Raw genomic sequence first — 27,451 nt, forward strand, 5'->3', positions numbered from 1 at the left:
TTGCAACAAGCTTGAGGTCCAACATTGAGTCTTCCACCACCTCGTGTGGTTGACCCCTACACACAATCTTACTCTTTCTCCTCCTCAACTCCCAAACTACAATTTCTCAACACAATAAAAAATAATGGGATCCACGAGGGACTGCCAACAAGAACGACTAGGACCACGTCCTAGGACCACCTCTCAACAGCAGTCGTTCTTGTTGCAAACTTGAAACAGACAATATGAATAAGAATTCAGCTGGGGAAATGAGGATGCATGAGAATTCAAATGTGTAGATGAAAATGGTTTGAGGGGCGTCGGTACTAGGAAGAAGAAGGATCTATGAGGAGATAAAACTATATCTTAAAATTAATTTGTGATAGAAACCAATTATTTGGGAAATCAATTGAGAGCAATTGATCGATCGGGCTGCATGCATGGCCGCGGGTCATCGCAAAAGAAAAAATGGGATTTGATGATTGCTTTTCAAAGTCTTTTTGCAGTCTGAATCTTGTCATGTCCATTGTAAACCGTACGTTTCTGATCATGTCAACAGCATTTATATATCCTTATCCCTGCATGCACAGAGGTTGGAATTGAAACTACAGGTACACATGCATTATCTGAGAGAGAAAGTAATAAGATTCTCATGCATAAATATATGTAGTTCTTTACATTCTCATGACTAGATCAATGAGTTGATCATGATCATGCCCGTCAACCACCACCAATATTGCCTGCGACACAGCACCAACTCAACCGCCATCGCCCCAACCTCCACCACCACCACCACCACCATCAACTGAAACCGCAGCCGTGGCGGAAAAAGTTGCTGCAGCTGCCACAGCTGCACCATTATCGGTCATAAAAACCAGGCCACCATCTCTTGAGCCTCCAATATGACTGCCTTTGGCAGCCCCACCTTGATAATCTTGGGTGCTTGAATAGTAGTCACCTCTTGATCTGGGGATAGCGGGCGCTGCTGGATATTTGTTTTCTTTCTTCTTACGCCTTGATCGATTCCATAGACAGCCCATATATATAATATACGATGGAATTAAGTGTAACTGGCGTACAGATTAGTTGTATATATCTTCCTTTTCCAACAACTAATTTACAGGCAATGGCAGATAAAAATGAAAACAACGACTATATATACAGGCACAAATTGCTCTATGTCAGCTTGCTATATATAGCTTAGATATCTGCTTTAGGATAATGCCAAGTTTGTGCTGCATTAATCTGGTGTACGTAGTTCCCGTGATGCAGGGTAAGATCATCATCCGCATAGATTATACGAAGAAATAATTAATTTTCTTGGTCAAATATTAGAAGATGCTGGCCGCGGAGATCGAGAATATATATTTTTTCAATATGATGATTGATTATAAATTAGTAGGATACGTGCAATGCAGTTAATGGACATGTTCATGAATTAATTAAGAAGATGATCATCTACTTAATTGATCGCCATTAAATTAACTTCACTAGTGATCATGATCACCTACATTACCACCATTTAAATAACAATGAGGAAAGCAATGTGTATAAATTAAAACATCTATGCTTGTGATCTTCCAAACAAAAAATGTTGGTCTTGCAATTATATATGCAGTGCGTTGACTTGTCTTATATATATATATATATATATATATATATATATATATATATATGTTTAATCCGGATCAAAAGGTTTGGACTTTTCATTGAAAAAGAAAAAAAAAACATATCGATTCCTTAATTAAGTTTTAACCATTATTAACTTTGAATTAAAGTACGGTTCTTATTTTGTAATTTCAATGTTTTATCAGTGTTTGTGCGTGTTACATATATATGATAAATCGTGATAAGGGCCGGATTAAAATCCAAATAACTTATTGGCTTTAATACTACTCATCATTCCAATTCATATAATCGTTCATGATATGGCATTAGATGATTAGAGATTATTTGTTATATTTCACTTGTAAACCTATCATCTAATCTCATATCATGAGATGATGAAAGGATGATGAAAAAATTGATGATAAATAGATTTTTCTTAACGATATAAAAATTTTAAGATATATTTACCATAAAATATTTGGATTTCTTAAAATTCTTATTGAATATTCAAACTGCATGCATGGAGTTACCTTAAAATATTCAAATCTTTTAAAGTTGTTATCAGAATTATAGGATCCGGAGTTGGGAGAGATAGACGTACATAAAGTACTACACCAGATCCTCATAATCTTTATTTAGTATCTAATGTACTTATAATCCTCAATAAATCTTGTGACCCGGGGGGATCTCAGTAGGGCCCAAGCCCAAAGAGCTACGGAACCCCAAACTTGACATAGGCAAAATACGGGGTTGTACACTGCACTTCCAATTCCTAAGTCTCTATAGGAAGACGTGAGTATGGATTTTGTTGTGGGTTTGCCAAAGACTCAAAGGAACAAAGATTCTGTTATGGTGGTTGTTGATCGCTACTCCAAAATGCGCATTTTGCTCCTTGTAATAAGACACTTGAGGCTTCTCATATGGCTGATCTTTACTTTTGAGAGATTGTCAAGCTTCATGGTATTCCTAAGACAATCACTTCAAATCGAGACACCAAGTTCATGAGTCATTTCTGGCATACTCTTTCGCAAAAACTTGGAACTAATCTTCAATTTAGTTCTACTTGCCATCCCTAAACAGATGGTCAAACAGAAGTTGTCAATCGAAGCTTGAAAAATTTGTTGAGAAGTTTTGTGGAAAAAAATATTAGACAATAGGATCTCTTGTTAGCACAAGCCGAGTTTGCTTACAATCAATCCAGAAGTCAAACTACTGGTCATAGTCCATTTGAGGTTGTCTATGGACAAAATCCCATTAGTCCTCTACAGTTGGTTCCACTCCCTACTACCCAACAGTTTAGTGGAGATGTAGAAGAGAGGGAGAAGTTCATTAAGAAGTAGCACGAACAGATTCGAGATCGCATTCTTAAGCAAACTGAGGAGTACAAGAAGCAAGGCAACAAGCATAAAAAACTAGCAGCTTTTAAAGAAGGTGATTTGGTGTGGATTCATCTTCTGAGGAGTCATGCTAAGCTTAGGCCTAGAGCTGATGGCCCTTTCAAGGTGCTTCAAAGCATTGGAGATAATGCATACAAGATTGAGCTCCTAGGTGACTATGGTGTTTCAGTAACTTTCAATGTTTCTGATCTTTTGCCCTATTATGATGAAGAAAGGGAGAGCAAGACTTGAGGGCAAGTCTTTTTCAACTAGGGGAGCATGACACAGGAGTGTTTGAGGATCAGCCCAATGAATCCAATGAAGCCACTAAACCTAATGACTCCAAAGACCAACTCATTACCCACCCCATTGAAGTGTATTTGTAAAATTAAAATAAAAATTGTAAAATATTATTAAAATATATAATATTATATTATTATTTTGACTTTAAGATGGTTAGTCCAATATAGATTCATTTAACCAAAGTTTAATGCTATAGCCAAAATTTAGAATTCTAGCCAAACTTTGGACTTGACATTGCCAATGCTCTTAACCCAAGAGAAAAAAAATTCAAACTCACCCTACGTATAACGAGGGGAACTTAAATTCAATGATTTAGACTATTCAAATCCATCTCATGATCTATATATGATGTTATTATATATAACTCATTTAATTAAATAGTATACACATTTTTAAACTTTCATTCTTTGTTTTAAATTTTTTTACATTATGAAAATTAAGATATACGAAGATAATTATTTATTATATATAGTACTTACCCTTAAAAAATATTCCTTGATTCACCATTACATGCAAGTTGTGTGTGTGTGTGTGTGTGTGTATATATATATGTATGTATATGTATATATATGCACGATCAATCAATCATGACATGATCTATCAATCCATCAAGAGAAGTAGTACCTTTGACTTTGAATATTATATATAGCATACAACTCATGTAAAGAGCTTGAATGAGTACTTGAGATGCGTCAAATCAAACTTATCATGTTAATTTGGTTAATGAGTTTTGTGGCAAAAATTTGACTTTTTGTGAGAAAAATCATATTCTCACAAAATTTTGTTGTGGGAAGCTCGTGGGAAAAAACTCGTCGGAAAAAAGTATTATAACCTATAAAAGGTTGAAATCGTGGCCAACACCTATCTTTTCTCATGACACTTCTTGTGACAAGAGCCGATAAAATTCGCCACAAAAGGACATCCATTTTCGTTTATACTCATGGGAATATGTTCTATTACGACATGAGCTTCTCGTGGGTATTAGTATTATGCACTAGATTAGGCTATGGGAAAAATACTTTCCACCAGCTTGTATCGTCAGCACAAGTATTGACCATACTTTTCCCCATGATGAGATCTTGTAGGAAATAGTTTATGGGAAAAGTTTAGCAACCATGTTTTACTTAAAAATACTAGCTTGTGGGGAAAAATTATTTTTTTCCTACTAATATCGTACATAAACATTAGCCTTGATTTGTGGCATTTCTCACAAATTGTTAGCCAATGAATACTTTTGTAGGCATTCTTATATCAATCCAATCAAGCTTTGCATTTTCACTGAAGACAACAATAATCTATGCAAACACTCAAATTATGTACTTAACTAGGTATCAAATTAAATCTATTATATAAAACATACTTCAATAAACACTCACAACCATATAAAATAATTTCATATCAATATGTTATAACATTCCAACATGAACCAGTGTTCAATTAAGGCCATAGAAATACATGATTAATGTTTGCTGAGTGGGAATGACAAGAGGGTCGTTAGTATGCATATGCAGATACAACTTGGCTCCATATGCGACTAAGTATGCCCTTATGTAGATACAACTTGGCTCCAAATTAAACACATAGCTTCATTGACCTATGCGGTACTTCAGCTACTTTTGATATGCCTAGATGACCACCAAGTATCCTCTTCATCCACACATTTTAGGGCTGATAATGGGTTGATCGGCATAGGAGAAAGTGAGAGAGGGACGCGGAGGAGCTGTGGGCGACCATGGTGTCGTGCCGTGGAGGTGGCGGCGGCAGAGCCCTAGTCTAGAGAGAGAGATAGAGAAGATAATGGATGGGAGAGAGATCTGAGAGAGAGAGAGAGTCAAATCGAGAGGGATGAGTGGCTAGTCGCGTGGTGGTGGCACTGCGTCTGTGGTGGCGGTTGAGAGAGAGAGGGAGGGAGTTTTCGATTTTTTTTTGGGGGGGAGGGGGGGATACAACATTCAGAGGGAGGGGGGAGAGAGAAGAGAGGAAATAAGGGATGGGATAGGGATCTAAGTGATCCAAGGGTGGAGATTAAAACTAATTATGGCCCAAAGAATTTCAAAAAATACTTATTTGCGGTGACATTAAGTTGCCGCAAAAGGTAGTTTACTTTCCCAAGCTTTTGATTTCAAGTATTGATATGGCAGAATTTTTGTGGCAACACCAAGTTGCCGCAAAAAGTGACTTTTCCTCACGAATTTTCGATCGTCGAACATGATTTTGTGGTAAAACGTTATTTTTTTTCCACGGATGTTGTGTATCATCATCTAAGTATGTTCTACCCGCTTATGTCTTAGAAAAAGAACTTGTGAGAAATGGGCATATATGAGTTTTTGCGTCAGATTTCTATCGCCGCAAAAGACCATTTTCTCACCACAACAACAAATCACATCGAATAGTGGAAAATTTCAGGTAAGTTTCTATGCGGCGAGCTAAAGTCTCACGCAAAAAGATAAATACCCGTCACAAATACTAATTACCCACGACGAAACCATTATTTTTGGTAATACTATTTGCGATGGGAAAAAGTCATCGCAAAAGACCATTTTCTCGCCTCAAGAAATTTTTATCCCACAAAGTTGTAGCTGTCGACGATACAACATGGTAAAAGGTCTTTTTTTTCTTACGAACAGTTTTTGTGTAATTAGGTGATTATTTGCCAAGAGTTTATATTTTGGAAAAAAAATTCATGGCAAAAGACCATATTTCTTGTAGTAAATTACTAGCCTAATTTATATATATATATATATATATATATATATATATAATTTATAAGCTGAATCTGGCTGAATTTGTGTCAATTAAGGTTCATTTAATTCAAGCCAACTAAAATCAGATTGCTTCATTTGAAGGGCATTAGAATGGACTTTTTCCTTCTAATATAATTAATGTCACATCATGGCTTAGACTTGTAAGAAATAAAAACTAATTTGTGACGAAACTTCTTGTGTAGGTGCCATCGCTTAATACGAACGATAATTTTCTCACTGGTTTTAATTAAACTATTAGCTAGTGATGACATGTTGCTCAGTAAGATACTTTTTCTTAAAAAAATGAATAAAAAAAAATGTCAACACATTTCATTTTCGTAGGTTTGATCTAATATTGAACAAAAACATGTCATGTTTTGAAATTCTCATCGTTAAAATAGCATTTTAGTCATGAAATTTTTCCCTTATATTATATATGTTTTATATATAAAGCAAGGCCGTGAATTGAAGAAGAGGTATACTTTAGAAGTACTACTCCTCTTTCAAAATAGTTTAGATAACTTGTGAATTTATAACCATCTCATAGTACAATATTTGTATAATTAAATATTTTATTTTTATATAACGAGGCTGGTACATTTGATATTTCATGTACATTTCAATATTCTTTAATTAATTAGCTGTCTAGCTAGAATATTGTTGCCATTTCAATGTAAATTTGGCTTTCCACATATATAGCTAGGCAGTCTGCATGCATTGACTTTGTAATTTCCGTACATCAGAAGTAGACAGTTAAAATTAATTTCCCGTGTGGTTTTAGTCCTTCGGTCTGAATTTTCAACCAAAGTCTAGTAATCTATTATACACACTAAAATCCTAGCACCTATCGCAATTGAGGGGAGTACTAACTTAATCAATTAATTAATTACTCGGCTAGTTAATTCGTAGCTATATTATATTCATACGTACGTCATCATGAATAGGGTGCAATCCGAAAGGTTGGCAACAAGTCCCGCCCTGCATGGGCATTGGAAGGGAGAAGAGTCGCCACCATGGGTGGGTGTCACCGTTCAGATGTTGGGCAAGCTGAGAGAGAGATACTTAGAGTGACGACAAGAGATAGAGAGAGCGCAACAAATGGCAACTAGATGGAGCGGGGGGCGACAGTGATGGTGACCACGGGATATATAGAAGACCTGAGGAAGGGAGACAGAGAGGAAAGAGAAGAGGAAGATATATACGAGGGGGTTGGGGAAGGCTGTTTTGAAAATAAAATACATGATAAAACAATGTCGTTTTGGAGAGTTATATTTGAGCCGGGTTTGGACTTAGCCTGGCCTCAACCCTCGGCTTCCAAAAATGCGTGGAGCTAGCTTCACTTGCATATTGGCCTTGTGCGGATGAGTGCCCTAGATCGGCCCAAGTGAGGGGACAGACGAACGGAAAGCGGTAGCCAGCCCGCTGCCCACCCATGAAGTCCAATAAAATACTATTAAACACGTACGTGCAATACTCTTGTAATCTCGTGTCTTTTCTGTTTTCTCCAAGGACGTTGCTATGTTCACAGAAGATTTTTACCGAAATCTTTTATCAAACACTTAAAATTTTTTATTTTTTTATCTTTTTTTACTATTTTTTAAACTATTTAAATATTTTTTTAAAATTAAAAAATCACATATTCATTTTACTTAATTATTAAGTAAAAAAATTAAAAAAATATATATTTCGATAAAGAATTTCAGTAGACATGTTATATGGACAGAGTATTTACCTTTCTCCAAATCTAATTAAAGTTTGTGGGCCTCTCGACAATTAAATATTGATAAAAGATCAGTACCTGTCTTAGTTACATACGCAATATCGGCCGAAGTGTAGAAATCTGACCTGGATGTGGCGCCGGGTCCTCACTCACATAACCATGAATCAATATAGTCAAACATTTGGCTTAGTCAGAGCTATATATATTATATAATACTGTGTAAGTCTTTAATTGCACGCAGTTGATGAAAGCGATCGAGCGTTCAACTTACGTCGAATCCAAGCATCACGTACGTGCAACGAGACATCTAATCCTATATAGGGTAAGGCTAGTATGCTGCCCATCCTATATAGGGTAAGGTTTCTAATTTTTTTCTTTTTTCTTTTCATATTTTTTTAATATATTTAAATATTTTTAAGAAAAAAAAATATATCAATACACTTAAAATCACTTCCTTAACCACTAAATAAAAATAAAAAAAATAAAAATAAGTTTTTGACCAGTGGTCAACTACAGCAGTCAAACATGGAGGGCATAGAAGCTTTTCCCTTAAAGTTTTGCATACCCTACGTGGCAATCCCCTATCTTTTTTTTTATTTTATATATTATTATTATACAAAACGCACCTCTCTTTCATCCGCTCTCTCTCATCATCTATCTCCAGTGGCTCTCTCTCTCATATTGACTCTCTCTTTCATCAGCGGCTCTCTCTCTCTCTCATCAACTCTCTCTCTCCCACCAGGTCTCTCTCTCTCGCCTCAGCTCTCTCTCTCTCATCATCGGCTCTCTCTCTCTCATCAGCTCTCTCTCTCGCCAGGTGCAGTCGACGTGCACTGAGTCGGAGGCTTGGACTGGAGCAGTCGACATGCTTGGGGTCGGGGTGAGGTTGAAGACGAAGCTCGCGCTGCTTGAGGTGGGGCACTGAGGGTCGAGTCTTGAGGTGAGGTGGGGTTTGAAGAAGCAAGTCTCTCTGGGTGGGGAACTTTTTTCTGACAGGAAAAGAAAGGAAGAAATTTCAGATGAAATTTCAAATGACAGAGGAACCATGTGATGGGGAGAGCGCGATGGGTGCCACATAAGGTGTGCAAACTGGCTGATGCGCACAGTGGCGGATGCCAAGAATATTTCTTTTCCTTATATATATGGTGATCAGCTATCTGCACAGCGCACGCTTTCGTATATTCATAAACTTGGACATCAAAATATCAGCGGGAAATATATGAAATTGCATTTATTGCCTAGTTTGGTTTTATAAATAGTCTCAACTCATCTCAATATCTAAATACAATGCAAATATAAATACTTTTTAATTTCAAATTTTGAAATTTTTAACTTTTTTATTTAATCATTACATGAACTTTCCCAAACTTCTAAACAAAACACAAAAAATAATTCAACTTTCTCAAATCTCAAAAAAAAAAATTAATATTAAAAATATATTCTAACAATATTTTAATTTTATAATATTTTTATTCAACTTTTTCTCTCATATTTTTCAAAACCCCACAAAATAACTTAACTCAAACCATTTCACTACTATTTAGATATTATTTTACTATTATTCATAAATCATCCCACTATTATTCACATATTTCTCATCTCATCTCATTTCATGATCTGTGTAACCAAATGAGGCATATTGTTGCTTTTTCTTGAAACAACTTGGGATGGTGACGTATTACATGAATTTTCACTAAATAATATAAAAATACAATTAAGGGATTTTTTTTAAGTTGACAGGTGCATGGAAAAAAAAAAAAAAAAAAAAGAAGGTTGTACACCATATTTTGATATGCAACAAACAATGTGAGTAACAAGATTTTGTTGTATTTAATAATTAATACTTGAATAAATAAAACTTATATAAGAATGGGTCGACGTGCATTATCTTATTAATTGAGACCACTTAGTAAAGATTTTGTTGCACTTAATAATTAAGAAAATATTTTAATATTCAACTGCTTTCTTTATCAACCTGAATGAATATTGATATTCTATCCGTCTAATTTAACACTCAAAACTTATTTTATCCAAATTCTTAATTTAATATTTAAAAACTGATGGAATGAATAATAACATTTTTTATATTATGAGAATCATGATCACCAATTGGTTACATGTAAAAAAAAAAGATAATAACTCACACTTGATCTTTATTTATTTTCCTCAAAAGACAAGTCAAGCTATCATTAGAAAATCCAAAAAATAAAATAAAAACTCATACTTCTTTATTTATTTAATTTTCCTGAAAAAGACCATTCAGAAAAATTAAATTATATTAATTTTCTGTAAAAAGTACTATCTATCTATCTATCTATCTATATATACTGGCCATTCGGTCCCTAGCTAGAGGATAGTGAATCTGCATATAAGATATCTGCATGGCATTTGTGTGGGTGAATCTGAGGAAAGATGCAGAAATACTGACGGGCAGTGAAACTAAGGAAGGAAATCGAACTCATGATACAATATATATGTGTGTGTGTATATATATATATATACACACACAAGAACAATAGTTCCAAGAAAGTTGCAATTTGTTTGAGAGAAAATGCTCATATAAAAATTATAGTTGGCAGGTAATTGCCTTATTTTTATTGATCACACCATAAAAAATCGAAGAAAAAATTACAGAAAATTAAATTACATGATTTGGAATGACTGGGTCAAATGGTGGATTATTATGTGCTTCCACCTCAACCTTACAATAATTTTCCACAACTTCCAATTACAAAAGAATTAATCAAATATCTATTCATGATGACACAAACATTAATTTCTTTGATCGCTTAAATTAGTGTAACATCATTTGGAATTTGCGGCCTGTCCATTAGGGGACTTAGCATGGCGAAGCTGCCTCTCTTGGGATAGTATTTTCGCAAACCTGCAAGAAATAAACGAGTTTGATAAATATTCCATTTGACTAACATCGAGTTAATTTATAAACGTGATAATTAACTTATAATTAATTATAGAATTCATCAAATTAAGCAATTGTCAAAGTTTAATTAATTAATTATATAGAGTTATATATAGCCAGATACGTACCTTCTGAGAGCTTCTTCATTAGTTTCATGGCCAGAACGCTCGAAAAGTCCAGTTTCCAAATTCACCCTAGAAACTGGCTCTTTTAGCAATTCTTCACCAACTTTCACAAGATCATCCAAATTCTTCTTTGTGGCTATATCCACAGAAGAGATATCCCCAGTCAACTTGTCGTCCTGTAAATGCATGAATTAGAAAGGTTGAATTGATAAAAGGCTTTTGAATTTCATATATTCATTATATATTGGCATGCATCCGTTTATGGGGAAATATTGGCGGCCATGAATAATAATAATAATAATAATAATAATACTAATATATACCTGAATCCGTAGGTAGCTTTTCTCTGACTGAAGGGCTTTGAAAACAACAGAAAGGTGCAAGTCGACCATATCCGCACTTGCTTGTGTAAATATATCAACAATTGGTGTGGAACCACCATTGGTTAGCCAGCTCAAAATGCCCCACTTAGCTGCCTCATGCGCATTAAATTTCTTTTCAACTTTTGAAGATCCAGTTCCTAATGATATTACCAGAAACTTTCCGTAGTCCATCGGTTGCATGGAAAGGAAGTCTGTATTTCCTTTAGTGACCTCCTTTGTTACTTCACCGATGGCAAGCAAAGCCTAGAATATTATTTAATGCACAAATTTAGTAAGTTAATCTTCTAAAGAAAAAGGAAATGGGAATTTAGATTTGTTTGCATGTGTAGGCCGATATATGATATCATATGAAATGTACGTACATACCGGATTATTTGCAGCAACGCCACCGTCTACTAGGTTAAAGTTTCGAACTTTTCCTGCGGGGTCTTTGGTTTGAAAGTAATGAGCGGGAAGATAAGTTGGTGCTGCTGAGGTTGCGATGCATACGTCCGAGAGTAAGGCATCTAAGCTTGGGTTTCTCTTCACCTGGTGCATGGAAAATTAATCAGATTAAAATTGGAAGTTATAATTAGAACGGAGCTCCATTATTAAATTGAAGGTTATAACTTTCTAGCTAACTCAATGGTCATCAAGAATTACATCGTAATTCCTCAATTCGCTTGTGAATGGAAAATATGGAAACGTACGCGATTTTAAATAGTAGTTCTACGTACCTCGTAGCTGGAGAAGACAGTTGGCTGGAGCAGCTTGATGTCAAATGTTGGGATGACAATATTGGTCAATGTCTGGTGCAACCTTGTGCTTCCAAGTTTTTCCTTGACAAGGCTGTGTAGATACTTGCCATCGTATTTTGGTCCGGATAAAGCTTTCATTATCTTCGTAATATGAGGGAACCATGCACAACTGGAATTCAAATATATCATGATCGAGTTCATGTTAATGACTATAAAGCGAGTTGTGGATCAATTGAATACAATAAAAATAAATAAATAGAGTTCACCTGTTTTGTGGGAATATTTTAGGGCATTGGTTTAGGTAGAAGTCCTTGATATCCTTGGCGGCAAACAAGGGTCGGTTCTTTTCATTTGGGCTTGTCAGCATGGCAGTCACAAGACCGCCTGTGCTTGTTCCTGCAATCACATCAAAGTAATCTGCGATTCTTGCATCTTCACCGTCCAGTTTCTGCACCATAACCAAACAAATTAAGATATAATCTAAATAATGTATATATGTTTTTGTGTTTCTATACTAATTAATGTGTGGGTGTTTACGCATGCGTGTGCATGCATATATAATTAATATATGGTGTATGGATCAGCATCATTGAGTCGACTAAAAATAAAAATGGAATGCGTGATATTCTGAACGTGGAATATGCTCTAATTCATATTAACATGCATGCATGTTGCTAGAGTAATATAGTCGACCTGCAGCTCAGATTCTAAAAAGCTAAGGATAGTTCCTGGATAACTCCTCTAATTCCACCACCATCAATGCTGAGAACGGTGATGAGGTTTCCATAAGTTGAAGGCTTCAGAGCTACATTTGTTGTTTCCATGGAGAATGGGGTACAGGTATCAGAGAGCTCGAGCGAGAGAGAGAGAGAGAGAGAGAGTCAGAGAGAGAGAAATCTTATGAGCCTTTGAAATTAGGATTTTGCGATCTTGATATCATTTTAACAAGAATTGTAAGGTATTTATAGGCTCATGAGTCCAAATTCCAACAATATAATGCGTAGTACGTGTGAGGGATCACGACCTTGAAAAAGTCATCAGTTCATAAACATTCTTGATCAACTTTATCTCGTTTGTGCTTTCTTGGATATGACGCGCGTACTTGTTCATATTAGACCACGCACTAACATACAATTCATGAGTCTGCATGGACCAAGTTATAAATTGTCAACAATTGAAAAACTCAGACAATTCTAACTGTATGCCTTGGCATAAAAATGGTCCCTTTACTGGTTATGGACAATGAGACATCATGCATTATACATTACTTAACGTATGTGAGAATTGTAGGTATGACTTGAGATCGAATTTGGTAAGAATGATAGGTGAATACAATAAAGCCAACGCGGGCTAGTTGGGTCTGCTAGCATGGGGTACGGGGATCGGATATCCCCAACTTATAAAGTCATTAATTATAGGTTCCCTATATATCATGTGTACAAATGATATAGAAATTACAATTCAATAATTAAAGGGAACTCCAATTAGGTTTAAATGCGTAAAATCTTGTTTCTCAAAAGGCGGCGATCGAAGAAATCAACGACGAATAGCAAGGTCAATTTCGGGTACCGACGATTACTTGCAGAGCTGATCATTTGAGTCACAAGAAATCAAGAATTCAATAAACTAAGGTACATAATTGAATTTTGGCTAGTACGAAACTTCAACTATACAATATGATAAGTTCATGAGACCTTTGAGTACAAGAAGGGAAAAGTTCATCTTATCCAGTTCATGATCTTAAAACATGCATTCTTTATATATGATTGAATTAGGTACCTTAAAGCATATATATATGATCTTAATTCACGTCTTTCAGGCCTATTAATGCATGTCATGATCTGAAAACATCATGTACAATTTGAATTATGAATCAGATATAAGTATGTTTATAGAATTATGCAAAATAAACTTGCATGATAACCCTTCTAATTAATAAATCCGAGGGAAAAGGATCGAACACTATTTGAGCGTTTTTCTTTTCTGAGTTTCTATGAATTTTTACCCCCTAATTAAAGATCTACATATCCTACATACGTACATATAAACAATATTATTAAAGAGTTATAAATTTTCTTTTGGTTCTTTGTTCCTTCTCTCTTTATATTTTTCCTAGCTAGCTATTTCCTTTATTGCTTGTTAAACTACGGCCACAAGTGAAAATCCAAATATATATCGAAGTCCTCCTAATTAAAGGTTGCCGTCAATATTAATGATCGCCAATTCCCAGATCCTGATCATGTTCAATTACCTTCTTAATTTTAAGTTTTCGATCAGAAATAGATCATATGAAATTGAGTGGTACTGTTAATATTTAAGGCCGTAAATGTTGAACAATTAATTAATATGGATATAATAATTGAGCCAGAAGAAGCTAATTAGTCCCGGACTTGAAATGAGGCTCCATCTACTTAATCTGCATGAACTTCATCTTTTCAGATACTGATCATGAGAATATTTCATCGATCGATCGATTATATATTTCCATAATGATCTGTTATATCTTGGGCCGAGGGTTATATATCTTTTCATTTTCCAGTTTTTACTGATGTCTGCAAAATGAAACTGCGCAGGATGCATCTCGATCGGAAATGGTTGGTCATACTTATAACCAGAGATCGATGATGCATGGCAGCCGGAAATCGTACATGAGAGATCAATATTTAGAAGCATATGTTTATTTTGAATCACTGCAAGAAAACTGATTATTTATCATTAGTTATTTCCTGTGAAAATGATTATTTTCTGTTAAAATGAATCTGTTTTTATTCCAAATAATCATTCTCGTCCCAAGTAATCTGTTACAAATATATATATATATATTTTTTTTGGTAGTAAATCTTAATCATAGTGATCCATTTAATTGGTTATGATCTGTAGGTATATATAGTTACAACTACTAATATAAAGAATACTAATGACACTGCATATTGATGCAGGCTTTGATCAAATGATCCATATTCTCTAGTCGTTTCTAACTTTCTGTGTGACAATATAATGTTTTCTTTAATCTATTTCTTGGAAATATCACGTATTGGAATTCTAAATCAGATTCGAGGAGCCCATGCAGCAGCATCTGCTAGATTTTCCAGATTTCTCATATTATAATATACCATAATAAAAAGCCTTGGATAAAAGTTAGAAGGGGATTATTCTAATTTTCTTGGGCCAATTGCAGCCCATCCTTCGAGGCCTATAAGAATATCTAGCCCAAAACCATGCTCATAGTAAATTATAAGTTCAAGGGTTACTAAAGAAAATGTACCTCTGTCAAAGTCGTTGTAGCATAATGGTAAGTATTCTCGTCTGTCGGGTTCGATCCTCGGCAACAGCGAGGTTTTATATTTTTAAATTGTTGCCTCCTAAGCCCTTCAAGGTTAATTTCATGTTATTCTTGCTGAATTGTATAGAACTTCGAGATTCCCTAGCTCTCTTTTAACTTAAATTGATTATCTTTTTCTACACTATGTTCTGTATTGCTATTCCAATTTAGAGTGTGAATATTGCCGGCTCAAGCTGTCATTGTTACAAGGTGACCAGTCCGGGAACTTAGTGGACATACAACACGAGATCAGGCACATAATTAATATCAATATATATATATATATATATATATATAAATATATGTGGACTGTGACTATAGGAAAAAGAGCCGAATGAATATGCACGTAGATCATGTTCCGTATGCATGCGTTTCTAATTATTTTAACTTCTGGGAAACAAAGGAATTAATATTGTCTTCTTTGTTAGAATAAAAGAATGGAATTAAGTTTGACCAATATCAAGCCATTAGACTTTTCATAATTATTTATTCAGATTTAGATATGAGATGATATGATTTTAGATGAAAGTTAAAAAAATATCGTTAGAATATTATTTTTTAATATTATTATTGTTTTGGGATTTAAAAAAGTTGAATTGTTTATTATATTTTGTGTAAAAATTTGATAAAGTAGTTATAATGATGAGATGAGATGAAACAATTTCTGAATCCAAACGGGGCGTAATAGTGCTGCTTATTTTGCCTGATCTTTATGTTACTGCACATGCAGTAGGGTCTCTGCAAGTGGTCATGTTACAAATATTAATGCTAATCTTCCATTTTACTTGATATCTATCAAATCAAGTTAGGATCCGAACATGAACTAATCTTCCTTATCAATCAGCCTTGCTGTTCAAGCAAGAATGTCGATCGTTTTCACGTTCATGATTTGCTTAAGTTTCAAATTACACGCGGTGACATGAATTAGTGCAAGAACCATGTAAATTCAAAATAGGAACTAACTCTCTGCAGGCCTGAGTACTTTAATTTCATCTGTCGTCTGAAGCATATATATCAATATTGGATCGAAAAAGTACACCCCAGAACAAGTTGTTACGTGCATAATCTTGGCAAATGGGCTAACTTCATCGGTAATTCTTCTTTTCTTCTCAGTATCTTGGATTGATACTGAAAAATACCCAACTTTAATCCCTTCTTTTTCTATTCAATTTTTGCCAACAAAGAAAAAAGAATATTCTCTGATCAAACCACCCCAGCTGCTAAGCAAGGTAGACGTGCGGGTTTTCTTTTCTTCTGTTCCTATAATTTGTAAGGCATTGATCATAGAAAAGGAAGAGAAAATACGTAGTAAAGTTCAAGGAAAGACAGATAAATTAGTATCAAACCTATGTTTTCTATACAGCAAACAGCCTTCATCATTCACCAACCTCCTAACCAGAAAGTAAAAATGAATGGAAAAATAATAATAATAAATAAATAAAGAGTTGAAAACCAAAAATTTACCTAGAAGGAAGGGACTGAAAGAAGATTAATTAATCAAATATAATACATATCAAACACACACATGGCCACCATCACAACTGCAACTGTCATTGCTGCTGCTTATACTGCCGTGTTGGCGAGGTGTGGTGCTGAGGCAACAACACATGAGACCCACCAGCAACATGAACCCCCATGCCGACGCCAAAGCTTGCGCCCAGTTCAGGTAATGATGCCCCATATTTAATTTAATGCTCTTTTGCTCCAATTTGTGAACCTTTCTAGATCTGTTTGATTTCTCATTGAACGATCGTCTCAAGGAAGCAACAAGCTTGCTTTCTTGCTTCTTCTGCTCATTACAGGGCTGATGCTGACTGCCCCGTGGCCCCCGTCGAATAAATCGTGGTATCTTCTGTTTAGAGACACAGAGAATGATGCTGATCATGGAGAGAAGGATTTGAGATATAATTAGTGGTGAACATGGGCTGAGCTTGAAAGAGGCCGAAATAACATGGGCCAGCCTGTGAATTCAACAGTAACAGTATACGGAAATGTCCCAACTGTTCATCTTTTAAAGATTGTATCATCATTTCCTTTACCAGAAAACTAAAAGAAATAAAAAGAATCTCAGTTGAGAAAGCAACTCTAAAGCAATGCTTTATTTTTTGTTATGGGGAATGCTACTCTTTTATGCGCAACGTGACCCGCATCCCCAACCCAACCCCACCCCCCCCCCCCCCCCCCCCCCCCCCCCCCCCCCCCCCCTCTCGGCCGTGTTTATGCTCAGAAAGAGAAAGAAAGGGACCCTCTTTATCAGAGATGTACATCATAGGAAATAAAGACACATTCGCATGCAAAGGCTGACATTTGATTTTATTCCATGTCATATTGGAATCCAAGAGAAAAATTAATAATACCGTGTGATGGCACGATCAAGGATTGCTTGCTCTAGTCCCCGCCCCTTTCGGCAGACAGGCATGGGATTGACTTTTTCAAGTCCAATGCCGGAAATCGAGCTTACCTTTGACCCCTTGTAACCCTCTGTTCCTCGTTGCTTACTAGTTTTAAACTGATATTTTAAACAAAGTATATTTAAGTAGTACTTGTGGTTGAGGTACTGAACGCTCGACCAAACTTGTTTGCAAGTAGCCTTGCTATTCTAGCCAGATGCTTGATGTAAAAAAATACGAGGACGTGGAAAGGATTAAATTGAGGTCAGTGTGTCGTCAACCACGAAAGAAATTGAGTGGTTGGGTTGGAACTTAAAGCTAAAGCAGTGCAGCTGGCGATACAAATGGCGTTGGCGTGTAATGGTGTAAGAGACAAGTCATCATGAAAAGCATAATAATGAAAAGAAACAAGGGTTGCATCATCGATGTCATGAGCCAGTACACAATGCAAAAGGAAAAAGGAAACTTTGATTCTGACCTGACAAGGAAGTTAATGGCTCCACCTCCAAGTTGTGTCGAATTCTCTATAGAAGGAATGCGGGGAGGTTCCCGGTCTGGAAGTAAAAGAAAACCCCCCCTTAAAGAGTCACCGAGTGAGTTGAAAGGCGACGCGGAAGCCATTTCTTTTCAACATTCTTTGCTGTGCTTTTTCATCATGTGAGAGCTGGCAACGCGAAGGAAAATCCCTTCTGTCTTGCACATCGACGAAAGGCTTCGAATTTTGTAACAGGTTGAATGTAAATGGAAAATGAAAGGAATGTAGATGATGAAAAATTGTATGATTTCACTGCAATTTCTGTAAAAACAAAGCCTTCTTCGATAACTAGTCAGAGACAGGCTACAAATACTACTAAATTAAAAATACTAAAATGCCCTCTGTTCTATTTTATTACATCAGATAAAAAGCAAACATGAAATAAACGGGCCCATGATTTCGAGACTGAGGCATGACTCCTTCTACTGCAAAGCTCATTGCCTTTCCTACCGTGTTGGCCCACGAAAGCCCACTACTAGTTTACGTCCCGGGTTCCTTCGATTCCCAATCCCCTAAGCCGTTCCCGAGCTGCCTCTTCTTCCTCACAAACCCTTCTGCCCCCAGTACTCCTCATGCCGTGCCATGGTAGTGTGTCACTTTTTTTCCAATCCCAAGAGCTTCTAGGGGATTGCATTTGACCAGGAAATATGTCTATCTCAATCCCACCTGACTTTGTTCTTACCATGCACAAGCTCCAATTATACCATCCATGCATTTTCTGGAATTTTTTAACAATACGGAAAACATGCATACAACCAAAACATAAAACCACCTCATTCAACCACACCTGATCAGTTAACAAAATGAACAAGGAAAACTTAAAAGGGGAAAAAAGATACTACCATCCATACAGGCAACTGGATGACAGATTTCTATTAAGCAATATCGAATCCTGTCACAAACTGGGGTTGGCATTTAAAGTGTGCCCCGATATCCCAGCAACATTTGTGCTGACCGCATATAAATGCTCCATGGTTTATTCTACATACGAGTAACAAATGAAAACAGTTTGCTTTACAGAAATACGAATTCCTGACAATTTACATGCGGGTGATCTGCATAGATTAGCAGCTTTCACCTAAGATTCCAGTAGCAGCCAAAAGAAATTATTTATACCAGACGTAGCATAAGCTGATCCCAAATAGAAAATGACGACCAGTATGAGCTTCAGAATTGAACAATTCACTGAAAAGAAAAGCATAGGGTGAAAACTCGGAATTCTAAATATAGATGCCCAACAAAAACATTAATGCCAAAAAGAAAGTTTACTCATGATTAATTTAATCAGTACAAGATTGGAACACGATAAATAATTGTATAGATCCATGCCAAAAAGCAATAATGACCAATTTAATTAGTACAAGATTGGAATGTAATGAAGAATAGTATAGAGTAAGGGAAAAAGGAATCACAAGCATAAACTTATGTTGGGATTGTATTCGCTCACCACACCACCAATATTGTGTCAAACTAATGACAAGGATAAATGATAAATATAAAACTTCTTTTTTTATAAGTAATAAATTATTTCATTGATAAAGAAAGTAGGCATAGCCCAGGTACACTGGAAGTATACATGTGAATACACCTATTTAAGAACTAGAAACAGTTACAAGGAAATCATGGAAGCTGAGGCCATTCAAATCTAGAGCAATGGCCCACAAAAACAAAGTCTTCCAGAAAAAATTCCTAAACTCTTCCATGGAGCGCTCATGATCCTCAAAAAGCCTCTCGTTTCTTTCACACCAAATACACCAAAACATACAAATGGGAGTCATCTTCCACACAGCCTTGATCTGTAGTGTTCCAGTGATCCCTCTCCAGCTTGCTAACAGTTCTACCACCCTACCCGGCATTACCCAAGCTATTCCCATTTTGCTGAAGAAATAACTCCAAATATCTCGAGTAAAATCACAATGTAAGAGTAGATGGTCCGTCGTTTCACCACTATTTCTGCACAAACAGCACCAGTCCATGATGATAAGGCCACAACGTCTAAGATTATCTATGGTCATAATCTTCCCTAGAGCTGCTGTCCAAACAAAGAATGCTACCTTGGTTGGTGCTTTACTCCTCCATTTGGTCTTCCATGGAAAATTATGCCTTTGTTGCATAGTAATAGAGTCATAGAAGGAGCGTACCAAGAACTTCCCTTTCCTAGAGGGTCTCCATTCCAGCGAATCTTCAGTTGTGGCCGCAATAGGAGTGCTGTACAGCAAGTTCAGAAACTCCACCAAACTAGTCACTTCCCAATCATGAGCATCCCGAGTAAGGCTAATATTCCACTCCTGTGAACCTTGATTAATTACCCGCAAATCAGCCACCATAGCTTCCTTCTCCCTTGCAATACTGAAAATTGTGGGATAAGCCTCCTTCAAGGCCGTGTCTCCCACCCACACATCCTTCCAAAAGCTGATCCTACTCCCATCCCCCAAACACAACCGAGTATTACTAGCAAAGGAGCACCAACCTTTCCGTATATACTTCCATAGCCCCACACCATAAGACCCCCTACCTTCTTTAAAAACCCAACCCCCTCGATCACGACCATACTTCAAGTCAATCACCCCTTTCCATAAGTCTCCCCTCTCATTGTTATAACGCCACAACCATTTACCTAACAAGGCCTTATTAAAATCTCTCACATTCCTAACCCCCAAGCCACCATCCCTCAAAGGAGAACATACCTTGTCCCACCCGACCAAGTGGAATTTAAATTCATCTCCTACTCCACTCCATAAAAAGTCCCGTTGAATTTTCTCTATTCTAGTTGCAATGCTTACAGGAAGAGGAAATAAAGATAAGTAGTATGTGGGAAGGTTGGATAAAGTACTTTTGATAAGAGTGATACGCTCCCCTTTAGATAAATACAATCTTTTCCACCCGGCCAGCCTCCGCTCAAATTTTTCCAGCACCACCTCCCAAATTGTCTTAGCTTTGAAGGAAGCCCCCAACGGAAGTCCAAGGTACTTCATTGGCAACAAAGAAACCACACAACCCAATATGTCAGCCAACCCTCTGATATTGTTTACATCACCAACCGCAACCATCTCCGTCTTAGCAAGATTAATCTTCAACCCGGATACCGCTTCGAAACAAAGTAGGATGGCCTTCAAAGATTGAATATACCCTACATTTGCCTCACAAAATAGCAAGGTGTCATATGGAAACAAAAGGTGAAAAATAATGGTAGCCGTGGATATCTCCTACTGAGAATCCAGAGAAAAAACCTCCCTCTACTGCAGCCGACACCATTCTACTTAGCACCTCCATAACTAGAACAAACAAGAGGGGTGACAATGGATCACCTTGACGTAGTCCTCGCGAACTATTGAAGAACCCCACGGGGGGATTTACCAACACTGAGGAGCGAGCCGTAGACACACAATACCTCATCCATTTCCTCCATCTTTCCCCAAAACCACATCTCCCCAACATATAAATCAGGAAATCCCAATTAACATGATCATAGGCCTTTTCCATATCTAATTTGCATATAATACCTGGAACTCCCGACTTGATCCTACTGTCCAAACATTCATTAGCTATAAGGACCGAGTCGAAAATTTGTCTCCCTTTCACAAAGGCATTTTGTGACTTAGAAATGATCTTCGTCATGATCGAACTCATCCTAATGGCAAGGACTTTTGAAAGTATCTTATAGACACTACCCACAAGACTAATCGGCCTATAATCTTGTACCTCTATTGCACCAACCCTTTTAGGAACTAGAGCAATAAAAGTAGCATTTAAGTTTTTCTCAAATTTGCCATAAGTGAAGAATTCCTGAAAAACCAACATTACATCCTCCCTCACCACTTCCCAACAAGATTGGAAAAAAGCCATAGTGAAACCATCCGAACCTGGAGCTTTATCTTTATTCATTTTCCTGATTACTTGTTGTACCTCTTCCTCTTCAAAAGGTCTTTCCAACCAGGCCGAACTATTTTGATCAATGGCCTCAAAGGCTAAACCATCTACAGTAGGCCTCCAGGTCTGAGATTCCGACAACAGATGTTCGAAATGGCCAGCCACATACTCCTTTATCACAACCTGATCTGAGGATGCACCACCATCTATGTTCAGGGACTCAATGGAATTGAACCTCCTATGTGCATTAGCAACTCAGTGAAAAAATTTTGTGCATTTATCCCCTTCCCGAAGCCACAATGCCCTTGACTTTTGCCTCCACGAGATCTCCTCCATTAGAGTCAGACGTTCAAGTTCAGAAACTACTTGATCTTTTCAGTTGTTCACATCTTCTACACCCTCCAAGCTTTGTAATTCTTGAAATAAGCTCTTCTTCTGTATAGTTACATCACCAAATACCTGTTCATTCCATGTCTTCAAATCCTTCTTCAAAGCTTTCAACTTCCCAGCCAATACATTGCTTGGATTACCCTCAAAGCAGTATGAATTCCACCATTGTCTAATCAAATCCACAAACCCCTCCGTTTTTAACCACATATTCTCAAACTTGAACGGCCTTCTACCCCCTTGAATGCCACCACAATCTAACAAGACAGGGAAATGATTTGAACATATCCTTGGGAGTCTTTTCTGGCTTAAGTCTCAATATTGTAGCTCCCACGAGGGAGAAATGAGGAATCTATCTAATCTTGACCAAGCTTGATAATTCGACCAAGTATAATCACCTCCCATAAGAGGTATATCCATCAAATCTAACTCAAAAATGAAGTCCGAGAAGTCCACCATAGCTTGATTTTGTCTCCCCCCCCCCCCCCCCCCGATCTTTCGCTGGGAAATCTTGTTACGTTAAAATCCCCACCAATACACCAAGGAGCCTCCCACCAAGAGCATAAGCCAGCTAGCTCATCCCAAAGCAACCTCCTCTCACTATCTAAGTTAGGGCCATATACCCCAGCAATAAATATAAAACTCAATGCTTCGATTTGGTAATTGCAAAATAAACTCGATATCATAAGACCCAGATAGTTAACATCGCATATAATCAGCTGCAAAACCGTGTCTAAAAGGGAATAATTCCATTCAATTTCACACCTAAGAGGTATCCTACATGTTTAAGCATAGCTAGGAACTGAAACAGAGCAGAAATTGTTTGTTTAATCAAATTAATTTAATCGGCAAATAGACTGTCTTTTTTAACTTTTCCTAATCTGATATTAATTCCATAATAGGTGACATGCCTGTTCATATAAGCGACAAACACCGAATATTTTCTAAACTGTAAGCAGCAAAAAATTAATCAAAGAATGCATATGACAGTACCTAAATTGTAAGGCTTACTCTCCACAAGAGAGGCAAACGAATGCCTTAAATTAGCATGATAACAAGATCAAAATTTTCAATATCATAGATATAAAAAAATAGTAATGCAAGAATTAAACCCTGGTTTCACTTTTTCACGTGCAGATTATCTCAGAAAAATATAGGCCCCAGCACCTTTTAAGCCACACATCAATTCCTCAATAACTTGTGGAAAAATATATTATTTTGAATTCCAATTAAATCCAGATATTGAATGTTAAACAGGATAAACTCAGTAACTGTTAAGAATCGAACCATTAATAAAGCTTAGGGAAAGTTTACTCACATCCTGCAAACTCTATCCAAGCTACAGCTCACTATAATTGCGCCAAACTGCCCGAAATTCCTCGCGGAACGTGTTCAAACGAGCTTTCAAATTAGGTGTTCGAAAACTTGCATGTGAGATGGCGGCTGAGAGAGAGAGAGAGTTAACTACAACACATAGAAAACACTAAGGACAAAAGAAGTGAGATCTATTATAGCATGCAACATACCAAGCAGTCCAATGGCAAGAGCCCATAAGACGGTTAAGAGACCACAAGAAACAAACCAGAGGATGAAACTCACTGTCAAAAAAAGAAAAAAACAATGAGTAAATGTTTAAAGAACTAATATAAGTCAGAGAAAAGCCCATTTGAGTAGACATTTAATTTTATTAGTATTTGATTAAACATTAATACTGCTCTCAACACATGCAGGAAAAAATAATGATGCTCATAATTCAAATACCAGTAGAGAATATTGAAAGAAACACCCAACGAGGCCGACCACAAATATATACTGCTCTTTTAGCTGATGGACGTCCACGAAGAACAGGCCTGGCAAGAACAAAAGAATTATTAAAGCAATGTTACCAAACAACTTGCAGGCACATAATAAGCATACACACGTACGTAAGAGGAGGCCTCATCTTTGCAGCCAAGTGTGGGGAGAACTGCCTTACTGATCTCGTTACCTTCTCACTAAAACTACCTGCAAAGCTGTAGAAATAATCCTTAGTGAACATAAATGGGAAAATAACGTAATTGTAACTAATAAAGTATTACACAATCACATATCAGTACTGCTGTATAAAGAGAGAAAAAAAATCCTAGCATCAATATTTTTGCTTCATAAAATGGCCCTTTTGTTTTTACTCTCATTGCAACCAATTTAAGAAGAAAAAATAGCATGCCCTTCCTCATCCCTTCATTATCACAGGTCACAGATTTAGCAACCCCCCCCCCCCCCAAACAAAGAGAGAGAGAGAGAGAGAGAGAGAGAGAAGGGGGTAGGACGGCAGAAAACGACAGTAGGAAATATAGATTAGATTTTATCACATTTTTTTGGCGTACATGGATAAAAAGCTTGAACTAATGGACATCAATTACTTCTTGTTAAGATATTTTCAAAACTTTATCAAGACCCCCTTCTCCAATAGTATATACATCAGAAAATTCCCACTGGATCCGTAGCACAGAAAATACGTCAGGCTGATTTCTTACCTGGTTTCAGAAATAAATCAGAACTTCTTATAAAACAAAGGATTAAATAACTAGTAAGTCTACCAAAATCAATATTTGCTAATTGCTTTGTGAAAATCCCAGCCCATTTTTTCTTTATACACACGTCTTCTTTTGAGAAATCAGAGTGGGAAAAATGTGTTCCTAATAAGAACAGAGGTCAATAAGGCCATGCACCAACTGTCTGGGTTCCTCCCAAGATCACCACTAGCACTACACCACTATTGAACCATGCACGACATTCCAATTATATATGTGCAAAAACTCAAGTACAATTTTAAGCTCCTATTCAAACCCCCAATAAACTTGGGTAATCATAAGATAAAATACCAAACTAAGATAGTAAAAAAAAAAAAAAAAAAAAAGACTTTATAACACCTCAAGAGAGGACAAAAGGACTCTCCAAGGCATTCTTAACGATAAAAAATATATATATATATATATATATATATATCACCTAAGCAAACCTCATTCCTAATTCAGATAAATACATAGCAGAAGCACAACATACAGACACACAAGCTTGTATACAATGGCTTACCTGTCATTCAGAAAAGCAATGCTAAGTGCCGTCATAAAAGCAGCTACAAGAGCAACAGGCCTCCGAAGAAAACCCAATCCTACAATTCATTAGGCAGATATAAAAAACACGTTACACATATTTATAACAAAAGAACGGAGATATTGGAGTCCTTATGTTTACTCACCAAGGATGAATATGATCAAAATGAAGTAGTTGGTTCGATAGCTGCAGACACATTTCATTAGATAGAAATTAGTAAAATAAATATGCACGATTACATTACTTGCAATCTAACAAAGCTGAAACCCTCCACCCCAAACTGAGACTGATTACCTACAAAGCATGGTTGAGTTCCTTGCTCACTTTCCACATACCAAATGACACAAAAATATAGGGGTTTGAATTGTATAGCTCATGTAAAGTCACACACTTGTATAATCATAAGATTTACAAAAATGAAGCAATCTCCAGCTCAAACTTCCTTCATGATGTATGCCATTTGCACTGTAACTAGAAATGGTAATAACAACCTTTACAGAGCGTTATACGACTGTTCCCCCAAATTCAGTTAGATGCTCATTTTCGGAAACCAAGACTTGGGGCACAAGCAGGAATATTTATAAGTATATCAATATCCTTCTCATCGATTCCTCAGGAACCATAGAAATCGAAGGTTACGATCCAAACCCATAAAATTCACAACAAAAACTCGCAAAATAAAGTAGTACAACGCGGTAGCTCAGGCAAGAAAGAATAAGAGAATAAACCAAGGGGATAATTGAGCTAAAAATTTGAGATAAGAGTCAAAAGGAATCGTATCGTACTAGTAGAGATTGCATTTGAGGCGGCTATTCCATTTGGCGTAAGATCTGGGGACAGTGAATCTGGAGAAGAATTCGGAGAGAGGGCGCGGTGGCGAGGACCAGTCGACCTCGCGGAGGGCGTCGATGAGATCCTCCGCTGTTACGTTGCCCCAATCCATGGGTGTCTCAGAATTCTGCAGCGGAGCCCTAGAAAGAAAGTCTTAATGATACAGGGGACAAGAGAAGAGAGAACGAACTACGAAAAATGGTAGACACTAGACAGAGAGAGGGAACCGTAGTTGGAGGATGGTCGTATGTAGTATGATGGCAATAATTTGGAGACGAGACGGGAGGAAGCTTCGAAGGAAGGAAACAAGGAAATGGCTCTGAGATGTTTTTAGCCGACCTTTATTTTTTTCTAGAAAAAGGAATCACTAAAACAAAACGTTCGGAAAATGTCTGAGCCCGGGTTCGAACCGGGGACCTCTAGTGTGTGAGACTAGCGTGATAACCAACTACACCACCCAGACGATTACGCTTAATTTATTCAGTTTTATGAAATTCAAACTATTTTCTAATACACCTAACATTTCTCCCAACACGATTTGTATTCATGATTTTTACAGTTTTAGATCTCGTTTTTTTTTTTTACAACACATCTCATTTTATTTAATTATTATAATTTTTTTCAAATTTTTACCAAAAATAAAATAAACAATTCAACTTTTTCAAATCTCAAAACAATAATAATATTAAAAAAAATATATTTTAACAATATTTTATTTAATGTTTAACTTTTATCTCAAATCATCTTATCGCAATAATCTCATCTGCAAAAAAAAAAAAAAAAAAGAAAGAAAACAAGGCCTTAAAGTCTATAAATCTCTTGTAGTCCTTTAAAAGAATTGCATAACTCTGAAACTTATGGAAAGAAATTTATTTTTTAACAGTAGATTCCATATTTTTATAGAAATGTATCATGCTTTAAATATGTATCTAGCATTACAAGTAACTTAATTCAACCATTACTTTAGTGAAAAAAGTTTTACAATATTAAGAAAATAATAATAAAGAGTAAAGTTATTAAATGCATTACTATTTCACAATCCCATTTTATTAATAGTTTTTGATAAAAAAAAGTTGAGTGTTATTATTATTATATCTCTCCTCTTTCGGTCCCTAACTTCAAATT

General features: G+C 36.4%; 1 protein-coding gene, 1 non-coding gene and 1 pseudogene across 3 annotated transcripts; all 3 read right to left on the reverse strand.

Moving 5' to 3' along the window:
• Nucleotides 1-10,290: 10,290 nt before the first annotated feature.
• Nucleotides 10,291-12,734, reverse strand: LOC121264059 (annotated as a pseudogene).
• A 6,256-nt stretch (nucleotides 12,735-18,990) lies between these two features.
• Nucleotides 18,991-26,701, reverse strand: LOC121265250 (PRA1 family protein A1-like). 2 transcript variants are annotated; one of them, XM_041168807.1, is made up of 9 exons: nucleotides 26,554-26,701; nucleotides 26,281-26,466; nucleotides 25,641-25,681; nucleotides 25,475-25,553; nucleotides 24,325-24,411; nucleotides 24,161-24,249; nucleotides 23,926-23,997; nucleotides 23,718-23,842; nucleotides 18,991-19,327 (listed from the first exon to the last, which is right to left on the reverse strand). In XM_041168807.1, exons 2-8 carry the CDS (start codon nucleotides 26,436-26,438, stop codon nucleotides 23,739-23,741), a joined length of 630 nt encoding a protein of 209 aa, XP_041024741.1. In that variant the 5' UTR covers nucleotides 26,439-26,466; nucleotides 26,554-26,701; the 3' UTR covers nucleotides 18,991-19,327; nucleotides 23,718-23,738. The 2 variants fall into 2 exon arrangements, with proteins under 2 accessions (XP_041024741.1, XP_041024740.1); XM_041168806.1 differs by having other exon boundaries at nucleotides 26,281-26,650.
• Nucleotides 26,702-26,715: 14 nt separating this feature from the next.
• TRNAV-CAC lies at nucleotides 26,716-26,789 on the reverse strand. The gene has a single exon. It is a non-coding gene; the product is annotated as a tRNA-Val (tRNA).
• Between the last annotated feature and the right edge of the window lie 662 nt (nucleotides 26,790-27,451).

The sequence above is a fragment of the Juglans microcarpa x Juglans regia genome, chromosome 5D (genome assembly GCF_004785595.1).
Source record: "Juglans microcarpa x Juglans regia isolate MS1-56 chromosome 5D, Jm3101_v1.0, whole genome shotgun sequence".
Lineage (NCBI taxonomy): Eukaryota > Viridiplantae > Streptophyta > Magnoliopsida > Fagales > Juglandaceae > Juglans > Juglans microcarpa x Juglans regia.

Bases quoted from the DNA above. Each gene is read 5' to 3' on its own strand.
- LOC121265250 (XM_041168807.1), bottom strand. From the start codon at position 26,438: ATGGATTGGGGCAACGTAACAGCGGAGGATCTCATCGACGCCCTCCGC. The intron at 25,554-25,640 runs GTGAGTAAACAT...AATGAATTGTAG, and splicing joins TTTGATCATATTCATCCTTG to GATTGGGTTTTCTTCGGAGG. The intron at 23,998-24,160 runs GTATTTGAATTA...TTTTTTTGACAG, and splicing joins TCTTTCAATATTCTCTACTG to TGAGTTTCATCCTCTGGTTT.